At 38.7% G+C, this 24,152-nt stretch overlaps 1 protein-coding gene across 2 annotated transcripts; it reads left to right on the forward strand.

Annotated features, from left to right (window-relative positions):
* The first annotated feature begins 1,752 nt into the window (after positions 1–1,752).
* On the forward strand, positions 1,753–23,879 carry ada (adenosine deaminase). 2 transcript variants are annotated; one of them, XM_084916228.1, is made up of 11 exons: positions 1,753–2,012; positions 8,808–8,869; positions 10,506–10,628; positions 12,068–12,211; positions 12,299–12,414; positions 14,811–14,935; positions 18,862–18,933; positions 20,342–20,443; positions 22,098–22,165; positions 22,270–22,399; positions 23,447–23,879. In XM_084916228.1, exons 1-11 carry the CDS (start codon positions 1,872–1,874, stop codon positions 23,549–23,551), a joined length of 1,188 nt encoding a protein of 395 aa, XP_084772354.1. In that variant the 5' UTR covers positions 1,753–1,871; the 3' UTR covers positions 23,552–23,879. The 2 variants fall into 2 exon arrangements, with proteins under 2 accessions (XP_084772354.1, XP_084772355.1); XM_084916229.1 differs by lacking the exons at positions 1,753–2,012; positions 8,808–8,869 and adding an exon at positions 8,906–9,593.
* Positions 23,880–24,152: the final 273 nt, after the last annotated feature.

Genomic DNA, 24,152 nt, shown 5'->3' on the forward strand with positions numbered 1-24,152 from the left:
TGCATGCAGTAATATATATTTCTTTCAGTTATATATAAAAAAAAATGCAAAAGGAAGCAAATTATATGATACATGATACAGCAGAGGCATCAAGCAGTTGTAATGTTGTGTGTAACATCCAACAACAGATTAAAGAGAGGCTTGATGCTGCAGTGTTACTGACCCCGGGGGCTTCCATGCAGTCAAATGTTGATCAAAATGGACTAGAACTGTGATCTGATCCAGAGGTTTTTATTCACATACCTTTTATTCAAATTTTATTTAACTTTATTTAATAGTGCATCAGTTACAGTTATGTGTTAAACAGATATGCAAACAGCTTCTTTGCGTCACTGCATTACATAACTTATAGATTGGTTAACCAGTTGCCTGCTTTCTGCAGACAGAAATGACATTGCAGTAATTCTGCATGTGAAGTTGTTTTTAAACGTGATAACAACAGCCTCAGAGATGCAGATTAGTGATAAACATTTCAAGAGAAACATGATGTCTTTATAGCTGCAAATGATGGAAACCAAAGCTGCGAAAGTGCTTTTTACATTTTCTGTAAGTGGTATGAGAAACTGGGACCAGCTGGTTAAAAGTCTAAGCATTTTATCTCTGTGATATGAAATCTGAAAATACAAAAATAATGCTTCCCACTGCCATATGGTGCCATTATTATTGTTTCCCGACTAAAACCTGAAGATAAACTACACCGGTTTCAGCCCTTAATTTAGGTCTGAGTTTGTCTGTGAAGGTTCTCAGTCATCCAGGTCATCGTAGTCAAAGGAGCTTGCAAAGAAAAGCGTCTGGACTTCTTTAAGTTTACTTGAAGACGTTTCACCTCTCATCCGAGAAGCTTCTTCAGTTCTAAGGTCAAATGGTGGAGAGTCCCAGATATAAACCTAGTGGGAGTATCCCCCCACAGAGGGACAAAAGGACCCCCTGATGATCTTCTAATCGCCTGAGCCAAGGTGTGAAACTGGGTGTGGGTCCCAATCAGCCAGAGTTTCGGGTGTGTTCATTGTGAAACCTGGCCCCACCTTATCATGCGAATTCCTGAGGTCAGATGGCCCAGGATGTGACCTCAGGAATTCGCATGATAAGGTGGGGCCAGGTTTCACAATGAACACACCCGAAACTCTGGCTGATTGGGACCCACACCCAGTTTCACACCTTGGCTCAGGCGATTAGAAGATCATCAGGGGGTCCTTTTGTCCCTCTGTGGGGGGATACTCCCACTAGGTTTATATCTGGGACTCTCCACCATTTGACCTTAGAACTGAAGAAGCTTCTCGGATGAGAGGTGAAACGTCTTCAAGTAAACTTAAAGAAGTCCAGACGCTTTTCTTTGCAAGCTCCTTTGATTAGGTCTGAGTTCAACACTTTTAATGCTGACAGAAAAAGAGTCTAACCTGTTGTTGGGATTAGGAGGTTGTGCACTTTCCACGGGCAGCTATTTGAAGCATTTGAAGTAGGCCAATGGCCTTTGGGGTAAACGGATTCTTTTAAAAGCTCCAAAGTGAAGTTTATTGCAACAAAATTAATATTTTTGTTTGTGATTATTGTTCTTTTCTGGGGTCTCGGTGATCAGAGATTTGAATAAATGCAAACGAATTCGCTGTTTCAAAACCTGGTTTCATATTATTAGGCCAATTAGATGGCTGCAAAGCTCCCATCACATGGGTGCAAAGCTGCTGCCACAGACAACAGAGCCATTAATCCTTCTGCTCGCTGTTGTTAAGGCTACGCATGTTTAACGCACACTAAAGCGCACAGCCTGTTGCTGATCTGCACACCATCACTTCTCACTTTGTAGTCCAGCAAAAAACAGCCTCTTGGCGCTGCTTTTTGCATTTGGGAGGGGAAAGAAGGCGTGTCCCCGAGTCATGCATATAATAGCAAGGCGAGCGGCGATAAGCTTCGGTTCTCCACTCGTCAGCTCTCTGTACACCAGCAGGCTCAGCCACAACGCTTTCTCTACGATGGCCGATCGCTCATCTGAACAAGTAGTATTCAGCAAGCCGAAGGTACGTTCACAGCTCAGCCGGCTCACTGTAGTGTGAGCTTTAATAATTCAAGCGGTTTCTTTTTCAATTTTCCATGGTTGTACGCCTGCTTTGACACTGTTTGGGAACCCTATTGTGAGAACCCCCTCGACAAAAAAGGACTCAAAATAAAGGTTTAAAAATTAAACATAAAATAAAGTTTAACTTTTAAAAAAAAAACAACTTCCTTCCTGCTGTCGTAATACCCGCACTCAAACACGGAAAAACTTTATTTTTCTTGCTTGGAGTTTGAAATTTGGCTACCCTCCTTTAAACGGACAAAACCCGGTGTATGAATGAAAGGAGCCGTGTGCAGCACCTTTCATTTCAATGCCCTTTTGCCGCAAAGCAAAGAAATTGGGGAAGGTCTCAAAACTTGTCCGCTCGTGGCATAAAAGGCTTAATGCGCCGGATTCTATCCTCGCTGAATAATAAACAAACGAAACACAACTTTTACATTATTTTCCTAATATAGCTTATCAATAATACTTTTAAAGGGATGATACTGACAACCGATGACCATAACAAAGTTTAACAGTCAAATAAACGTTTATTAGTCAGACAGTTTGACATGCAAATCAGGCACACAGGCATGAAGTGTATATTGGTGCCCTTTGGAGCCTGATACCTGTTATCTTCTTAGAAGCAGAGAAAAAGATGTGGGTTCTGTTGCCATGCAGTGTTGAGGTCACGTGATGTTGGCTTGTGAAAAATTTGTAAATGGAGATAACCTAACCTCAGGGTGCGGTGGCTGCTGGAAGAGATAATCTCATTACACACTAATATGCAGTTGAAGAGCTCATTGTGTCCAGCAACAACTGTCACCGGTTCACCAAACACGTTTTACTGTGTATGCTGAATGCATCACAGTGCTGTAGTTCAGGATTAGTGCGGTATGTGATCATTGGGTTTTGTTTGCTAAAATATGGTTGTTAAGCGAATTAACTCCACCTATGAGGCTACATGACTTCTTTTGTTTGTCTGTTGCTTAGTTGGATTACTCAAAAAGAGTTTAATTCGATGTTTGGCCCAACCTGGAAGTTCTGGATCTGGATTAAAGTTTCAGTAGTTGCACATCACATCTAAATGAGAGTGAAAAAAATAAATGGGAGAAATGTTGTCTTCATGTTCCTGGGTCCAAGAATTGAATCTATGCATAGTGTCATATTTGGCAACCTGACATATGTATTTTCAATAATTAACTCCAATCACATAAAGCTGAAATACAGCCAATGTCAACAAAGAATAAGCTATAAGTGTTGAACAGTACTGTTATGACAAATTTTCACATTACTTTTTCTGCAGACTGGTGCTTAAATTTTCAGGAAGTTTGGTCAGACAGACTAGTTTCATCGGGTTTCTTTGCTGTCTTAGGTCTGGTCTGTGCTAATGTAATAATTCATTTCTTAAAGAAATGGCTCATAACACATACATCATTACAAAAATACACTAAACATTTTGCATCTGTGCATGTCTTATTTTATCAGACCACCTGTTCTAAACCAAACATATTCAATGTACAATCCTGTAATGCAAAGTAGCAAATGATCACCACTGATTGATTATTTTTGTTGATCACACAATATTTGCTTCATCTATAAAATAAGAGTTTAAAGAGTTTCAGTAAGACTAAATAGTGCGCTCTCATTGAGCTTCTGTTATGTTTTAGTGCTGCACAGCTGCATCACATTAAAGGTGCTAAGACAAATAGAAACAAAGTTTTGTGCGATGACAGAAGTCAAATGTTGCTTCAAAATAGACCCAACTGGAATCCTGTCCAAACTTTTTTTTTTTAAACTTCCTATTTTAGGATTGCCTAATAATTACAGAGTAGATACGTGGTCATTTTCTTAAAAAACAGCTTCACAAACAGCTTGTTTGTGACACTTGTTTGTATAAGGCACACAATGTACTAGAAGAACTGCCATTTTCCTGAAAGAACTACCGCATAAATCCTTAAACTTGAATTTGACTACCCAGCTGTCTTCTGTCTGCAGACAGCCATGTGGCTGCAATATTACTGACACGCTCGGCTTTTGTGTGGTGTTGTAGGCAAGGGACATCAACAACCTCAAAGATGCACACGCATTTCTGTGGTGAACATTTGGATAGAAACATCTGCTCTTTGGCTACCATTGTCACACCAAAAAGGATGCAGCTACAGAGCTGTGTAGACAGTTCATGTAATAGAAGCAAATCTTGCTCCAACTAGCAATTTTCTACTAAGTTGTTGTGTGTCAATAGGATATTACTGGACTCTGAAAAAAGTCTTTTCAGTCTTTTCAAAAAGTGCAAGTTTGTGTCATTGAAGATTTTTTGCAGGCGGAAAAAGTTCATAGTGAGAAATACTTAATTCATCTCATATTTGGGAATTTCTATGCAGTTATACAGTTAAGTGGTTGAAACTTTTTAAATTTTCAGTTGATGGTGACACACCTGCTCTGAGGAGTCTGGCACCATGATTGCAGCAGAAATACCTGCACATCTATCTAACATAACTCTTATGTAAAAACTTTCAGCTTCATGCTAACTTTCAAAGTCATGCTTACTATACAAAAAAGAGGAAAATATGTATTCATTTATATATAATACATGATGGCATTTGGTGGTTATATTGTTATTTATTATGCTTTGGCATGACAATATAAAACAGAAAAAAACATAAAGCCGTACCTGTAGAGCTGGAAGCTAATAATGTGAAACACTTTAAGCAACTTGTAAGTATTAATAGTTGCTAATTTTTCTGACTCAGTTAATTTATGAACTTTAATCTGGAGCCTTTAAAGTACCAGAGTTACTGAAAACTGAGTAGTGTTACTCATTTTTCTAAAGTGATCAATAGACAAAGACAGACTTTGTAATCTTTCCATAAAATTGGGATTTCATGGTTCTGTCACAAGTTTCACAGGCCAGCATGGCAGCACACTCAAATTCAGAACATTTGATGCAATGGAACTACTGGGCTGATGTTGTCTTTAACATTACTCACAGCTTAGGCTTGTTCTTAGACAGAAGTATGACAAGAAGGTTGTGTGGCTCCACTTAACTGACATAACTTCATTTAATAATGCATAAAGCCTCTTTCTGTCAAGCGCAGAGCTACAGATAGGATATTGCAGATCTGTATTTTAACAGCTCCAATTAAATCATTTCTATTCATTGTTATTATTGAAAGTTCTGATATGAAAAATTATTTAGAAAACCGCACAGAGATTTGCCATATTTCCAAACCCATCATTTAACAGGTGCCAGTGACATCAAGCCTTTGAATTCCCTTTTATGTTGGAAACATGCTTTGAACCATATGAGATGAAGCCAAGCTTTTCCAGGTGTAAAAGATGCAAACCCACAACATCTGGCATTTTCCAGGGAACCAGTAGGACATTTGAAATCCCAGCACTCCTACAGTTTTTCTCAAATGTTAAAACACAAAAGCCAATCCTGTAACCCAAATGACCAGTAGTCTAAACACATTTACTAAATGTAGCCACCATATTCCAGTACCATAAACACATGTCACATGAAGACACAATTCACAAAACACAACCCTCTGTACTCATAAATCTAAACACATTTTTCCTTGCTAAAACACATGTTGCAAAACAACTCTGCTCATATTCTCAAATGAAAGCCCATGTGATGCAAAATGCTTGCCACAGTCACCAATCTTTGAACACAGGGAACACACCTGGCGTCAGTCACTACACACAATGACTCAAAATTGAAGACACCTGTTGCTAATGATGTGACCCCACCTATAAAAGCATAGTTTGGTGAAGATGCCAAACAATCACAATGGATGAAGGCATTCGAGCGTGCGGAAGGAGAAGAGCTGCAGGCCGAAGAGGAAGAGGGGTTGAGATCAGAGGAGGAAGAGGTGAAGGCCTAAGAAGAAGAGGAGTTCGGAGTAGAGGAGGAAGAGAAGGAGGCCAACAAGAGAGAGGAGAAGGTCCAGGTGGGAGAAGAAGACAACCTCGCACCATCATAACAGATGATATGCGAGCAACAGTAATTGATCATGTCATTGGCCATGGCATGACAATGGCTGAAGCGGGACGAAGAGTACATCCAAACCTGAGTAGGTTCACCGTGGCCACCATTATCAAGGCATTTAGACAACACAACAGGTATAGTACGCTATTGCTTTCTTTGTCACACTACAGTTTTACAGGCCTGTGAAAGTGGTCTGTTACTTTACATGTAGTTTTACATATAAATCAGTCAATTGACAACACATCTTTCTTTAGAGCTGAAAGGATGCCACATAGAGGTGGGAGGGTTGCCATATTCACAGCGGCACAAGAAACCCTCATTGCAGATATGGTCCGTGAGAACAACTGCATTAGACTCCGAGAGATCAGAGACAAAGTCATTGCAGATAATGTAAACTTTGAGAACATTGATGCGGTCAGCGTGTCCACAATAGACCGAGTTCTCCGGCGCCAACAGATGAGGATGAAACAGGTCTACAGGGTTCCCTTTGAGCGCAACTCTGCGCGACACATAGAACAACGTTACGAGTATGTGCAAGTACGTATACATCCATGTCCACAGTACAGTTAGTGGACATACTGTGTTGCTTAGTGGCCTACATTACTTCTGGACAATACTGTGCTACCTGATTGACCGTTCTGAACACCTGTACGCTTTTCCATGTTCACAGAGGATAATGCAGTTGGACGCGATGGCCAGACCCCATGAGTACCTCTTCCTGGATGAGGCTGGCTTCAACCTCCAGAAACGAAGGCGAAGAGGCCGTAACATCATTGGCCAAAGAGCCATCACTGAGGTTCCTGGCCAACGGGGGGGTAATATTACTCTTTGTGCAGCTATGGGTACGGAGGGGCTTGTCCACCGGCATGCTGTCCTTGGGTCTTACAACACCCAATGTCTCCTCACCTTCCTAGAGGAGCTAAAAGACATCCTCCTGGACCGTCAACAACACCATCCTAGGCTAGCACATCACATGTATGTGATCATTTGGGACAACGTCCGCTTCCACAAAACACACCAAATCAGAGAGTGGTTCACCACCAACAGTGACCACTTTTTAAACGTCTGTCTGCCACCCTACTCCCCTTTCCTGAACCCTATAGAGGAGTTCTTCTCATCATGGAGATGGAAGGTGTATGACAGACAGCCATACACAAGAGAGAACCTTGTACGGGCAATGGAGCTGGCCTGTGCTGACATCCCAGTGGAGGCCTTCCAGGGATGGATTCGCCATTCCAGGGCGTTTTTCCCGCGGTGCCTAGCAAGGGACAATATAGCCTGTGATGTGGATGAGGTGATGTGGCCCAATGCAGCTCGGCGACATGATGCCGCACAGTGACTGTGTGTAATACTGTAAAAAGACCGTGTAGACAATAAAAAAGACTTCACACCCTGATCATGTTTCCGAGAGTACTGTTGTGTGCGATAGATTCTGTTTTTGCATTGAGTTGTGTTACAGTAGTGTACGTCCATGCAGGATGTTTTTATACATTTATAGTCTTCATGTGAAACTCACAAATCTAAATGCCTAATCCTCTGCAGGGTTCTATGACGATCCGTTACTGTACAGTTTATAAAAATATGCATTGGCAGTTATGAACCAAAGAACCTTCTCACAAATTGAGCATTGTGTTTTCAATTGTTTTGCTGTAGTGTGTAATGCTGTGTATAGTGTTTACAGTTTTGACAGCTTCGAGCTGCTCTCTTGGTGTGGGAGTTTGAGTTTTGCAGTGGGAAGGTGTGGTTGTGTTTATGTAGCTTTAGAGAAGGGTGTTGTGTTTGGACATTGGGGGACCTGGTGGTAACGTTTGTGACATGTGTTTTAGCATTTGAGAAAAACTGTAAATTCAGCTGTCCAGGGTTTAATAAGTCTTTTCAGAGCCTGACACTTTTCTCTATAATATTTATTTAATGTGAAATATCAATTTCTAAAGAAGCAAAAAATGGTGAATAAACATTTCAGCTGTCAGAATTTGATGATTTTGGAGCATGAAAGTGAGTACATCAGCTTTTCCCACTGAGCCCTGCTTGCTTCAGAGCAATAAAAACATGAGCTTTTTTTTTTTTACATGTGCACTGCAGCATAAATCTTTGTAAACACTGATAGAGGCGCACATGAGAATACAGCCAATGTGAGATTAGTGCTAATAATCAGTGTGCATGTAGTTACCATGTGTTCTGCCTTCACCCTACCTCATCTTCAGATAATGTCCTAAACTGTCCCAAGTTTCTCTAATTTTAAGCTTTGGCAAAAACAGTGTCCTGTGTCGGTTCCCACTGCTCAATCAGAAGCGGATTAAAGCATATTAATCAGTTGATTAATGCAATAAAAAGATTAAACTTTTATTGAAACAAGTTTCAATAACCTTGCCTAGTTCTTTGCTCATCATCACTTCTAACCAGAGGTTAGAATTAAATGTCTGTGGTAGGAAAATTTTCATTTGAACCTCGCTGTGACAACCAAGGTCTCAGCTGTTAAGGGAGGGGCAGAGATTTATCATTTGTCATCTGGTTGGAAAAATCAGCACTCACAGCAATGGAAGGAGAGCCAGAATACTTATTGTGACCCTTCCCTGGCACTGCTGGCCTTTTCACCACTTGTTGCTCTGTCATGCATACTGCATTCACGATGGGCTGCAGCCAAATCACAGAATTGCAACACACCCCTGCTCTTGCTTGCTGCTCAACTGACATCATATTTGTCTTCTATAAACTCCACCAGGTTTCTGCATTGAAGTATTTTTGATAATCAGTTTATTTGGTAACAAACTTTCTCATTCACAGGTTGAGCTGCATGTGCACCTGGATGGAGCCATCAGGGTGCAGACCATTATGGATGTTGCCAAGTGAGTTAATATATGTAAATTGTATTAGTTTTTTATTATTGACGTTTAGATATTAACTGTCATGGCAAGTATTTTGGATGATACAAGCCAAAGAAAATTCTCCGGCTTTATTTTCAAAAGGCATTTGGCCCATTAGGAATTATGCTTTGGGAAATTGTAATATGGAGCGTGAACTAGGATGCCAGAATGTTTTTTACATGGTACCAAAATCACTGACTCTTGATACCGTTTTTATTGGTGAAAATAAACTCCTTTATTAGAAAGTAGTTTTAAATCACTGGTATGATCAAGGTAGACCATTGAGTTAAAATCTTAACATTATATTTTGTTGACAGGCCACAGACTGAAATTAGGATGGTTGTCGAGTCGCCTTCTAACATTACTGCACGGTGTAATGCAGGGGTGGCCAACTCCAGACCTCAAGGGCTGGTGTCCTGCAGGTTTTAGATATCACCCTGGCTCAACACACCTGAATCACATGATTAGTTCATTACTAAGCCTCTGGAGAACTTCAGGACATGTTGAGGAGGTCATTTAGCCATTTGAATCAGCTGTGTTGGATCAAGGACACATCTAAAACCTGCAGGACACCGGCCCTCGAGGCCTGGAGTTGCCCACCTCTGGTATAATGTTAATTGCATTATATTAGCGTGAGCATTTAGCTGTTGCAAACATGGAGCATAGTTGATTTCATCATGTCACTGCCTGCTGTCTCAAAAAAGAGGTAACTTGTATTTGAGGAAAACATCAAAAGGTATTTTTATGCCTGTTTGTAACTTCCTTTCTTATCAGTGAGTCAGGGTGGAGTTATTGTCAGAGCTGCTCTCTAGTCGCCATCTTTCTAGTGTAGTTTTTGCAGTGGCTTATGGGCATTTTTCTTCTTCAGCATGTAAGGGTATTACAAAAACATTGGCAGGTGTATGCTGTCCGTGTCAATTCTGAACAATGTGAGCCTCGGTACAAACGCTGCTGACACTGTCTGCGTTGTTCCTTAAAAATTGTAATATCAAAAGATTAGTTCTGGTGACATGCCTAGTGTTGATTCATTTAAGAAAAAAATGCTACAGCAGCAGTTGTGTTATTTTCCAGGAGAATAAGTGCAGAGCAAAATTGGTAATTTCTTAGCTTTATTGTTAGAGGCCCATACTCACTGAGCAGACAACACATGTTAGCCATGCCCTGAATCTTAACTACTTTGAAAATTGTAAATTCCAACCAGAGGAGCCGACTCTGCTGACAGTTTGAAAGAGTGGAGGTTTAAGTCACTTATGCAGTGGCTTTACATTTTATTTCGGGAGGCTACAATCTTCCTTTATATACAAGCTATATTTTTATGACATTTGTCTACCATTTGTTCCTAGTCAGGTAGTTCTCATCTCCTTTGATTTGGCAAAATAGCAATATAATCCATCTCAGAAGGCTTGGGATTGAAGTTGTGAATATCAGTCACCAAAGCAGTCAAATGTTTTTATTCAAATTTTTAGTGGTTTATGTCACACAAATTACTGCTGTTCCAAATTTATTTTAAACAAAGTACACAACTCAGTTAAAAAACATTTATAAAGGGTAAAATTAAATGGTTACATTTCAATGCAGTTTTTACATTTTTCTATTTCCTTTTTTTGCCCTATGTTAGGAGGCGTGGTATACCTCTGCCAGTGAATACTGTGGAGGAGATGAAGAAGAGGATCATTGTGGAAAAGCCTGGCACCCTCACTAGTTTCTTGGAAAAGTTCAATGAGTATATGCACGTAATTGCGTAAGTGCCACATTTCAGTTCCATACTTAGCTAAGGTGTTTCCCTCTTGATCAGCTGACCCTGGGTGCAAAGAACGAGTTACTAATAGCCTAGTTAAGCAGTTTGTTATCACACAAATGTAGCTACTACAGTCATAGTGCATCCAAAGTCTTTGAAATCAGGATGTGTGGTATAGCTGTGACTGATGATACTGACCTGGCAGGATTATGCAATATAATTGTGCACCATGACAGGGGGTTGATTTTAAATGTCAGACATACAGAAGAGGAACACGTTATTACAGAGATCAAGTTCCACTTCAGCAGCCAAATTAAAACTAGAGTGAAGTTGTTCTCAGTTCCTTTTCGGTGTCACTCTGTCTTATATTTAGTTCCCGCAGTAACTGGCCTCAACCATTTAAAAAGACCGAGTACAGGCCTTCAAATGTTCAATGGCCATAAAAGAATTCAACAATGCTGGTCTGTATAATGTCTGGAATGCGTCATGCAGTTGTGCTGAATGGACTCTTCTGAATCAAGGCGCTTAAAGCCAGGACAGCTTCAACAACACAGGGAACCTGCTAGGCTGGTTTGAGCTTAGGCCAAATTGTTGTATGAGCTTGGCAGTGATGAGGCTGTGTGTGTTCTGAGGGGGTTACTGTGAGGACACTGCAGAACATGCATTCAAGGCTGGTCAATGAGCTTTCGCTTTCATTGTAAATGCTGTAAGCAGCGTTGTTCGCAGTCACATGATGTGCAAGTGAAAATGTGCTGCTGGAAAAGAGGGAAAGCTCTAATTCTCTCAGTATTCGCCCAGTATGAAAGTATTGTATTGTATTGTCATGCAGAAAATTATGAAACTATTTCATCTGAAAAGAAAAAGTGTTTTACAAATTCCCCTAACAAATGAGACCCCCTGGATTGATCCCAGGAAGGATGGGATCAATCAGAAAGGGCATTCAACATTTTGGGGTCCTTAAAGTCCTTGTACTTATGCCTCTCCAATGTGCACTGGATCTCCTACAGTGTGTCAACACCAAGTATTAAACATAATTTCAATAAGGTGAGATCACTTGGAAAAATTTGTACATAATTTAACATGTCAGTGTAAATGATAAAAACGTTTTGCTTATTTCACCTGGTTTTAAATTGTAGAAGAAAGCCGAGAGGATCATTATGCACAACATGGAATAGTTGTCAGTGTCAGCGAATTTAATCTAATAGATTATAAGTCAATCAGCATCATTAACATGCAAAAAATACGTCCCGTATCATAGATCATATCAATAACACTTGAGCTAACTCCTAGAAATGCTTATACTGTGCATTGTGAAAGACAGTAATGTATAGATAGCTGGTTAGGAGTGGCGAGTGCTTTTGCTTTTTGTTATCATTGAGATAAGCTTATCAGAGCTAATGGGCATTTTAATTTGTTCTGTTTTTTTCTGTTTCAATTCTCAGTGGAGACCAAGAGGCCATTAAAAGGATAGCCCGTGAGTTTGTTGAAGACAAAGCCAAAGAAGGAGTGATTTATGTTGAAGTTAGATACAGCCCACATCTTCTAGCTAACAGTGGAGTGAAGCCAATTCCATGGAACCAGAAAAAGTAGGTATTTGGTTTGCACAGCTCAAATAAAGGATCAAATAAACTTCTGATTCATTTACTGGAACGTTTCTTGTTGTCTTTGCTCAGGGGCGACCTGAGCCCAGATGAGGTGGTGAGACTGGTTAACGAGGGCCTCCGCGAGGGGGAGAGAAAGTTCAAAATCAAAGCCAGGTCCATTCTATGCTGCATGCGCCACATGCCAAGTAATGAACTGTTCATGCTCCTGTCTGCTCACACAACCTTGTGAGATAAGGTCTTGCTGTACTGTGTTCTGTCTTAGCCACTGCCTCAGTTATTGTTTTTAGAAAATAAAAATAAAATAAACACAAGCGCCACAGAAAAACACAACATGCTAACTTAATTTATACTATATATATATATATATATATATATATAGATATATATATATATATATAGATATGCAAACCTTTCGTATTTCTTTCAAATGAATATGCTACAAATTGTTGGTCTCCAATGAGCACTGTATAAAAATGTCTGATGGACTGTTTTAGACAAAAGCACTTTGAGCTCATGAAATGAAATTGCTAACGTGACTGTGTTAGTTCAGGGGATGCTACGGTAATGTAGTAGTTAGCATTGCACCTCACATCCAGAGGTTTCTGAGGACAAACCATCTAGGTGGATGGAGCCTTTCTGTGAGGAGTTTGCATGTGGCAAATCCACTATCGTTCAGGCTCTGAACGATAGTGGATTTGCCACTATTTGGTGATTTAAAAATCGAATATATGAGCCAATATTTTCTCCTCTCAGATACGCAATATATTCACAGATTTCCCTAAAATTTGTGTAGATGTTTACGAGGTTTTACAAAGATCTTAGAAAAATGACAGTGCAGTGTAAATATATTTTTAAAAGTCCTGGATTACTTATTTATTCTGCTTGGCTCTGCCTGGTTAGCTGATTGTTAAGTTTGTGGTGTACTAAATGTGCAATATAAATGTGCTACACACAAGGAAGCTACAGAATTCCCTTCTGGCAGACAAACTAAGGGTGGTTCCCATGTCTGCTTTGCTTTATTATTTTATTTATTGGCTGTTAATAGTAATACTAATACATCAGCAAGTAGCTAATATCAGCTGATATATTGGCCTCACTGGGTGATTCAGGTTCTAAATTAGCTGTATGTGTAGATGGTAGTCCATCCCTCTGTGTCAGCATCATCTACCTCACCCTTGGCCCAGTGTCAGCAGACATACTCTCTATCATGTGACCCATTTATACGTCCCAGAATCATGTGACAAACAGCGTGTGATTTAGTGTGGTGATGTTATGAGTATTACTGTCTGAAAAAGACCAGGGGTACTCAAAACATCAGTTTTTGTGGTGCGGTATTTAGGTAAAACAGGAGACCCACAGTTTGTAAACTATTCATTTTTCTACATCTGTCACAAGCTGTGATAAACCAGTAACATGTCCAGGGTGTTCTGTCACTCCTTGACAGCTGTCACCTACTATTACTGAATTTGATAAACAGTTAAGAAAATGGAGGAACTGATGATCATAGATAAACGTTCCCTAATTAGCACTTAAAAGGATATCTGAGGGTAATGAGAAAGCCTCAGGTTTTGGTATTTTCTCTCAGTGGTTATTGATTAAATAGTTCCAAAGTAATTAGGATAAATCCTCAGAAGGATTTGATCACTGAACATTTGTTGAGGTTTTTGGCCATCAAAGAAAATAACAATATTACTTGTATTTAGAGGCAATAAAACATTAAGGATTATATTTAAAAAAAAAAAAAAAAAAAGCATTAGAGATCCACAGCTTTCACAGGAGAGGGCTAACGAGTGCTGCTAGTATCTGCACAAGTACACACTTCAAACTGCTGTATCAGTAATTCTAACTGAGGTAACATGAGCAGTTAGCGTTAGCAGCAGCACTGATCGTAGAGATGTGTCCTTTGCTCTGCTCCGTTCCTGCAGCTGTTTCCGGTATAACCGCCAAGTGAAACTCATATCTGCCATCGTGCATTTTCTAGTACAAGTCTCACAAAAACAGGCTGAAACTGTTTACATTTTATTTTCATTTGTGACTTTGTGAACGGGACATCTGAATTTGTTATGGTTTAGACAGCAAATACAGATACATTACAAGCTGTAGCATGCAGGTAGAGTAGTTTATGCTTAAACACGTTACAGTGCGTACTTACGTAACTTTGGATTTATGTAAAAGTAGAATATATATCAGTGAAGTAATAACAGAAAGGATGTGATGCGCCAAGTTGAGGAAACACTTTATTGCTTTCGTGCTGAACATTAGATAAGAAACAGTGTTTTTGCAATAATAATAAAACCAGGAGATCAGCATGGAGCAACCACGTTTGTATGTTCAAAGGTTACAAAGGTCACATGTTGCTGGCACTGGTTTCACATTGACTTTACAGACTGTTTCATTAAGAACAAAACCTCTGTTATTATCAGCCAGGTGAATACAGTTATGAATGTTCATTAAAGTTTTCTTGAACTTGTCATAAAAGAAGATTAATCATGTCGTCACATTTATGTATCATTTAGCATGTGTGCTATCAGTTAGCAGGACCAAGCTGTTTAGTAACACATGTATGTTTTAAATTCTCCAGGCTGGTCAGAGGATGTTGTGAAGCTGTGTAAGAAATATAAGGATGAGGGAGTGGTTGCCATTGATTTGGCAGGTGATGAGTCTCTCAACTGTGAAGCCAATCCTGAACACAAGAAGGCCTATGAGGTGAGCTTGTTGAAACACCAGTATGATGAACATCATCCATCAGAAGGAACTTTAAATTGTCTTTGTTTCACAACAATGCCATATAATCCAGCCTCACCCCCTTCAGCTGTAACAATAAAGTATTATGTCATTTTTGAGGTCATAAAAATACCTTTACAGTTGTAAAATCTAAAAAGAAATGCCTAACTACAATACCTTTAAAAAAAACACCTTTACAGTCGTAGAGTCTGTCATGCTCCGAGTGGCTACGGCCAGATAAATATAGCTGCTTTTTTTTTGCATCATCAACTTTCAGGCATCCTTAGAGTATTGGAAGCTTTATTTTACAGCTGCATGGAGAGAGACGTTTGTGGGATCGTAATTTTCCACAGTCAAAATTCATAACCGTTGGATGCATTACCATGAAATCCTTTGGGAACCTTAAAATAAATGGTCCCCAAAGGATAAATTCTATTGACCTGCATTTTAATGCAACACTGTCAGCAAATGATGTTTATCCCTTACATGGTAAGATGTCTTACATACAGATTTAGGAGAAAATGCTTCTCAGATGCTATTTTGGTCATGCCCCGACTTTTCCTCTAGCACCACCGGATGTAAACATTTTTGCACATTTTAAATGTTTTTAGTACTTTTTAAGAAATTGGTTTGGTGCAAATGTATTTCTAAGTCAGACTGGAATAAAGACTTTATCATCTCACAGAAATATATGGTAAAAACTTCAGCTGGTACAATATTTTTGTTTTACAACAATTTACCTAATAAGATGCCTGACAGCCTTGATCGTAGTTCGTAGTTAGCAAGCTCGAGCATGCACAGACACTTAACTAAGTGGGTGATCGTGGTTATGTTTACACTTTGCATTAATGTTTTAGCAATATCACTGTGGGCATGTAAGCATTGTGGATTTAATTGGTGTATAACTTCTATGGAATGGGGGCTTTAGGACATCGTTAGTCTATTTGCTGGTCTGCTGAAATATCCTGACAGCTGTAGGACGGATTGACATATAATCTGTTTTTCCCAATCATAGATTTTCTTTGGTAATGCCCTGAGTTTGCCTTCTTCTTGTGGTTATAGGTAAAATGTCTCAAACTATTGGCCCTGGTTGCAATATGATAAAGACGCTCTCCTTAGAATTGATCACTATGATTTTCTCTGCCCTTTTAACTATCACCAATTTTAGTTGCATATTTAGAGGAGCATGCAGTAAAATGTAATTTATATTGTGTATTTTATCATAATCCTAGTTTTCTTTTGACGCTGCAGCTAAGTACATCCGCAGAGTAAATTTTCTCAGTGAGAAAGTTGTATTTATTTACTGGCATAGACCACTATATAGAGAATTTATGTACTGATGCATATCTCTATCCAGCAAATATGGGAGAAAAATCTAATTTCCCCAAACCAATTTCCTCTTATGCAGTGAAGCTTGTCAGAAAAATCCAATTTCTTTTTCTGCCAGCCAGTATTGATTAATTCTGGGAACACCACAGTAAGTAATCAGTTTTCCCTGTCAGACCTTAATGAAGGAAGTAGATTAATCACTTAATGCACTGAAGTGCTGGATATTTTACATCAGTTAATTACATCAATTTTACATTTATTACATTCTGAAAGACAGGAGGGGTTATGATTACCAGCATGGGTAGGTATCATAATTTGTATTTCATACTTTTTTAGTATAAAAACAAAAGAGTAGCAATAATAATAGAGCTAAATACTCCTAAAGAGATCTGACTGTGGTTGTTTCTTTTGGTATTCTGTTGTTACTGTCAGTGATGCACAGGAGAGAAACTGTAGCAAAAATCTGGCAAATAGAATACAAGAATTGGAAAGGCAGGAAAAACACACTTGGTGGTGATTAGAAATCAGAATCAGAATATCTTTATTGGCATTGCACACTAAGAAATGAAGTGCAGTACCCTTTAAGGTATAAACGTTATATACAAAATAAATAAAACAAAATATAAATAGGGAAGGCTAAACAAAAAGACAGACATTCAGAAAATGTGCACAGCAGTGCCTTCATATCCTGTGTCATCTGATGGCAGCAGTTCAAACACATTATGATTTGGGTGTGATGAGTTACGTCAAATATTTTGAGCTTTTCTGAGAAGTTCCTCCAGAGAGTGGGAACTTCACAGCAGCAACCTTTAAACAACCTTTAAATGAGAAGTAGGTAGGAACAATTAAACACACGTGAAACAAATGAGGGCATACGATTGAAGAGGCAGAAAAAAAGAAGAAAATCATAAAAAATTCAAAGTAAGAATCTAAAAACACAAATAACTAACAAAGACTAAGGCATGAAAACACAAAAGTCTGGGGGGAAATAACACTAGAAATTATTAATAACTAATGGATACCTCAGAAAGAATCACAATTTCAAACCCTTGAAGTCTTTTTGAGTCATGTGCAGTTAAACATTACAGTAAATAATGAGTTTAGCCTAAAACTTGTCCTCACTGGATGCTTGAATCATTTAATAAGCTGCTGTTTGAATATTAATACCCCCCCCCCCCCCCCCCCAAACACTACGTGTTGATGTAGTAATAGTATAAGAAAACACTACATGAACTTTCATCTGTGAGCATGAAAAAAATTTCTTTCAGTCACTGCCTCGGCTTGTGCGTCAATGAAAGTAATTCATAAGCTAGTTGTAAACCATGTTGTGCGATTCCAGTGCAGCATCTGCGGATGTTGCATGGATTTTGTTGGCTGGCTCATTATGCATTAAGCATCAACAGAAAGTACAATACCATCTGAATGACTGAAGCATTTCTGTAATGTTATTCGGTGTAAGGTAAACAGCCTGCATGTGTATATGTGTGTATAGATAGGTAAATAACACAGTTGCAGCTGAAAGCTTCATGCACTCGTCTTGGATATGAATGTTTGGGCTTGCAGTGATTTCTGAGAGCTGTTCTTTTTCTTTGGAGTCATTGCACAACATCAAGAAAAAAAACCTGACTAACTTCTTGGGTCCAAGGCCTCTCAAATTTCCGTTAATGCTCGTGATTAAATACAGCTGGGCTTGTTTTACCACACTCACTGGACTGACAAACTCATACAAATACATCTAGTACAACTAATAATACCCAAATTTTGTTAAAAGTACCTAAGAATGCTCATGTTGACCAAACGCTTTCAACCAACTTCTGGCATAATAATCTAAGGGGTTTTGTTTGTATTTTCCAACTCTGTATACAGAATTTTTATTTCAGACAACCCCAAATAACTAAAACTTTGTGTCTCAAACTCTGAGTGAAGATACGTGGTGTACAATCGTTAAGCACTAGAATAATTCACAGAAAACCTTTCAGTGCAACTGTATGTGCATTAAGTAAATCTACAGTTTACATTGTATTCATTGCATACATTGTATTTGTTACATTTTTGTCATTCTCTTTGTTTTTCCTTTAGAGAGACATTGTTTTTCTAACATCTCTTTATGACGAGCAGTATTTATCACTATCTGCTGTGAAATGTATATACAAGCCCCCACACTGTACGTTAATTATTAACGAGTACCAGAGCTGAGAGAACAAAGTCCTCCCTAATATTGAAGGTTATCTTCATATGTGATCATTAGATGCATGCAGTATGAGCTGATTAAGCACGACACACTCGGTGTGCCACAGGTTGTGGATGCTAAAATGAAACCAGATGTTCAAACCAGAGTAATGCCTTCTCTATATTTAGTTTACTTCGATGACAAATTAAACATTCATTTTTATTTCAATGTGTACCCACTGGGGGAACGTTTATTAAAGTTTTCACTTCTGCCAGAATAAGTGTGTACAAGAACCTGTCTACATTATAAACGGCACTCAAGCCAGTGGTACACATTACAGATGTGGAAACCAAATGTTTGGCTGAGCTCTTTGATTGCTGATGTGTTTCATGATTGATTTTGTTCCCAGGAAGCGGTACGCTGTGGGATCCACAGGACAGTTCATGCTGGCGAGGTGGGGCCGGCCTCTGTGGTGAAGGAGGTGAGCTGTTCAACAATAACTTGAGACATTTGTGAACAGGCTGGTGCAGCCCACTGATTGTTTAACCGTCCGTAAAAGCATGTTTAAACAAAACAGTCAAGCCACATGTTAACAACAGAATTAAGGGCAGAGGTCCAAAGAAAACAAGAAGAGCATAGCTCTATGTCCTCTGTAGCCCAGCTGAAGGTTAGTGTGAAAACAAATTGGGAGTGCCTTTAAATTGCTCCATACATACTGTGTGCATTTTAAGGAAGTAAGCAGCTCAACAATGAGACATTTCTGAGTGAGGTGGTGGAGGGCAGGCATGTCAATAAAATAAGCGTTTTATATTTAGTGTTGCCCATTTGAAGCCTGGTAAAAGAATAAATTTAACACTGAGTGAATACTATATATGGATAAAGGACGACACAACAATGGAGACATGTGAAGGTCCAGCACCATAACACAAACATGTGAGGCACACCCACAGCCAATCCTGAGAGGGCCCCTTTCCTCCAGCAGAGAGCAGACAAATTTTAGCACAACTTCTCCGATAGCTGGTTCATTATCATTGGAGTATAACTGAAATAAATTAACTGTAGACTGTTGGGTGACTGCGGCTCATGTGGTAGAACAGGTTGTCTATCAATCAGAAAGTCAGGGGATCAGTTTTCTTGGATTACTGTGATACTGAATCTTATGTTGTCCCTGATGCATCCATCGTGTGAGTGTGTGTGAATGTTAGATAAAAGCATTGAGGTATAGATAAAAGCACTGCATGAATTTGTGTGAATGAGAGATGTAGCAGAAAGTGCTCAAAATGAGTAGAAGTACCAGTCGAAATAAAGTGTCACAGCTGCTGTCACTAATCATGCAGTAACTCGTTATTACTCGTTATAAGTTATTGTACAAACCCTGCCCACTCTAATTAGATCTTTGCACATTCTTACTGCGTAGACAAGATATTTAAATAGAGCAAACTTTCCTTAAACGCTCACTGTGGGTCACACATCTGTCGCTCACCCTACACTGAAACTACAGAAGTGTTCTCAGTTTCGGTTGATGTTGCATAAACATCTACCTGGTAACACGGACTGCATCCTTTGCAGCTGTTGCTGACTGGCAGCGGCATGGTTCATTCAAACTCCTGTGGGGCCTACAAGGGTATACTTAAGAACCCAATATAGGTCTACATACTGTGCTTATTTTTTAATGTCCATCCAAACTTCTGTAGTGCATAACCACTTTATGTCTGACTAAAATAAAACAGCTGCTCTCTAAAGAACCCATCCTTTAAACTGACAGTTCAGCTATGGCATAACATCTGAATGTGCCTCCAGAAATAGCTTGAAGGCACTGCTGACATGTGCAATTTTCTGCACTTTATAACCTTTCACCTCTATGTTATGAATTTCTGTTTCAAATTTAGGCTGTGGAAGTGCTGAAAGCTGAACGTGTTGGGCACGGTTACCACACTCTGGAGGACAAGGACCTGTACAAAAAACTGCTGGATCAAAACATGCACTTTGAGGTAAAGAACTGTGTGAAATTCTCAGCATTTTCATTATAAACATGAATCATACGCAAAGTTATCTAATCTATTAAATGTACTTTGCTCTTTGATCATATTGCTCATTACAGACAGGAAATGAGATTGTTCTACTAGATAATTACATTGATAAAGTGGACTGGAGGGCTACTACTAAGTATCTACTTAGCGACAGTGATACACTGACCCCTAGTGGAGAATTTGATGTTTGCCTTTTCGTCAATTCCTTGCATCCTTTCCTGCAAGTGGAAGAGACAAGGAAGAGACACTTTATAAAATCAGACATTTTCACAGAGCTCTGTTTATTGTTTTGCTGTAGCCTCCAGCTGTATTTTCTGGTCTCAGATGTCAGCTGTTGATGATGGTTTATATATTTAGGCCTACTGCCTTTAGATAAATTCACAACATGGCAGAATGTGACAAGGACACAATATTTGTGTCCTTTTCATGCAGTTGATCATCTTAAATAAATGAAACAACATATGAACACAAAGAAACCTTATCTTTAGAGTGCTTCAGCTACATATATACCAGCTATATGTCATGGCTCTTTTATACGTCATGGGTAAGAAGATTTCTGCAAAGTATACAGCTGTGGATCCTCAACTTTAGCTCTTGCAAGAAGTTCCTCTCTCCTCTGTCCTTCAGATGTATTTTAGGAATGAAGACATCCTTTGAGATGGGACACTCAGATTGATTTCACAAGTAGGAAGTTTTGAGGAGTTAAGGAGGTACAGAATAGATAAAATTCATGGACATTATATATTCTAAAACTTTAGAAATTATATATTGTGTGATGAAAAAGAATGTTCCAATTTGTATTTTAAGTATGTTTCAACTAAGAGATGGAAAATATGATTTGAGGGGGTCTTATAAGTTTGAAATGCCTAAAGTGAGAACCAATGTTAAGTATAGATGTGTGTCAGTTTTGGGAGTGAAATTATGGAATGGACTTAATGATGAACTGAAGATGTGTTTTTCTTTGTCATTCTTCAGGAAGATTTTAAATATTAGTATTATACAAGGTATAGAAATTTGGTTTGTTAAAAATGTTTTGTGTTGATTTAATTTCTTGATTTATCATTGATTTCTTTTCAAACTGTTATACAACTTATTTATCAATGCTATTTATTTTCTTGGTTAAGGATTTGATTATTTCTATGGGGGTAAGGGATAGGATAAGTATAAGCCATAAGGCTTCAGCCTATTCCTTTTTCGGTTACTGTTTGAGTACTTTTATGTAAAATTATAATCTGTTGTTGTTGTTGTTGTTGTTGACTGAAATAAAAAAATTTCAATTAAAAAAAATTTCAATTCAAAATTCAAATAGAAAAATGAGAAAAAACCTTGGAGTAGTCTCTGATGCCTTAGTGCGGCACTTAAGGGATCTGTGGCATCATTAATTCCAAGTGTGCTTTTCCTGCCACAAGTCAAAATGTCTACTGTGAAAAAGGTGTTTTAGAAACACCTCATCTTGTGTTTACATCCTTTTGTTGTAAGGAGAATCAGGGAAGCATTGAGGCGACCTTTGTTGTGATTTGGCGCTATATAAATAAAATTAAATTGAATTGAATTAGAAAAAGAAAGACTGGAATATTTTGGCCTCTCAGTTTTGCCTTTGCTGTTCTGATTGCAGACGTGTCCTATTTCGAGTAAGCTAACAGGTGCCTGCAACCCAGACTTCACTAAACACCCCGTCATCAAGTCAGTTTTCTTTTGTTTTTTTATTAATTAATTATTAATTATTTTATTTAAATATTAACTAACTTTGGGCATCTATTCATTTTCGTACTATTTCTTTTGTGCAGGTTCATGAAAGACAAAGCTAACTACTCTCTGAACACAGATGACCCTCTGATCTTTAACTCCAAGCTGCATCACGACTACCAGGCAGCACACCAACACATGGGATTCACTGAGGAGGAATTCAAACGACTGGTGAGATCAAATGCATGAATAGTCATAGCAGTAGTTCACAGGAAGAATTCATTTGAATATGGTTTGAAAAGAAGGCAGGGGGTGTAATTGCAAGGTATATTGCATCGTTAATTGAAGCAGGGACCAAACCTTCCATGGAGAAATAATCCACTGTTCACCGAAGAGCCTCAGACGCATTTTAACCAATGCACCAATTGAGCTTCACATCCAAGTTCCACCAGGTTTGGAATAATTTTCCAAGAGCTCATTAAAAGGATGGTGACACTGACATTTTAATTGGCTTTTTTCCAAGAGCGAACTTAGATCAATGCTCATTTAATCTTTATAGCAGATTGTGAAGCTACATCCAGGAAACAGCTAGCATAGCTCTATAGAGGTAACGAATATGAGCTATAAAGCTCAGTAATTGCAACATTGTGGTTAAATAAAGACTAACATAATGTAAAAAGGGCACATTTTGATTTTACTGGAGGATTAATTGCCAGACTATTTCCTGACCGGGAACAGTGACAGAAGAGAATGCCTGTCATCACTGGGAGTATGACAGGTGTCTTTTCCTGCCATATTGCACCAGGATTCACAGAAACTCTGGTCCAAAGTCACCAATTGTGGAGTTACATTTAGTTTTTTATTTTATATATGATAAGCAAGCATAAGTATTCAAAAGCACAACAGTGCCATTAAGCAGTAAGCTGCAGCATTCTGCATCGTTTCTGTCTTCATCAATCTCATCTCATCAATCTTTGCTGATTCAGGACATTTATTGCAAAACTAGCAAATGCAAATTGTGTTTTAAAGATAAATGCTTCAGTAGCTCCATATATTTCTCTGTGCATTTATCATATAACATCTGTATATGAATTTGAAGATGCACAGGACACTGTTTTTCTCCTGTACCTCTATATTCACTGTACATACATGAGTATGAAACTTCTAGCTGACTGCTTACTGTTGATGAGAGTGTGACTAAGTTCCCAGATTCCTGAACCATTCCCTAAAAGTTAATTCCCTAGCTCAATGTGAAATCTATCTTTTTGTGTCTTACAGAACATTTGCGCTGCACAGTCAAGCTTTCTACCTGCCAAGGAAAAGGAAGAGCTGCTTAAAACACTCAGTAAGGCCTATCAGATGATCCAGAGCACTGCCTTTTAACCCGCACCAGCAATTCTGAGGAGAAATCTAAAGCAGGGACAAATCACTCTGAGACCTTAATCTTCCATGTGATGCAGTGTAACATGTTTTTAGTCATTTGTAACCCAACAAACAACATACACAGAATATTACATCAGATATGCTGTTTACCAATAGGTAGCATCCTTCATCTTACATACCTGTATATCATCTGTTTGTGTATTTAGCAACATTGCATCTGATTACAAGGTGCAAGCACAAAAACCACAAAAACCAGAAACTATACATAATTTAAATTTGGCTGTGCTTTTTTTTTTTTTCTTCTTGAACATCTCTAGATCGCTTCCAGCACCACTGCTATTTTTATATTGTTCCATAGAAGGCCCATTGTGTACGCTTGTGACTTTCACCACAGACCTCCAACAGAGAGAAAACATCAGCTGTGATGGCACACGTGGCATTAAAGGCACAGAAGATTTTTTTTAACACAAAAAACACAAAATCTTCACTCAAAATCAGCCCTGGTTACCAGAATTGGCTCCCTGTGGCTTCATCTGCCTCATAAAATGAAAATCTAATTGAAGGTGTCTGGGCTAACTCTAAAATGACAGGGAGAGGAGCT

Source organism: Perissodus microlepis, chromosome 20 (assembly GCF_051167445.1).
Source record: "Perissodus microlepis isolate ML-2025 ecotype Zambia chromosome 20, ASM5116744v1, whole genome shotgun sequence".
In the NCBI taxonomy this organism is placed as follows: Eukaryota; Metazoa; Chordata; class Actinopteri; order Cichliformes; family Cichlidae; genus Perissodus; species Perissodus microlepis.

Excerpts from the sequence above, each read along its gene's own strand:
- ada (XM_084916228.1), top strand. The coding sequence starts at position 1,872 with ATGCATATAATAGCAAGGCGAGCGGCGATAAGCTTCGGTTCTCCACTC. Across the intron at positions 12,415-14,810 it reads CTGCATGCGCCACATGCCAA|GCTGGTCAGAGGATGTTGTG; the intron begins GTAATGAACTGT and ends TAAATTCTCCAG. Across the intron at positions 20,444-22,097 it reads ATCAAAACATGCACTTTGAG|ACGTGTCCTATTTCGAGTAA; the intron begins GTAAAGAACTGT and ends TTCTGATTGCAG.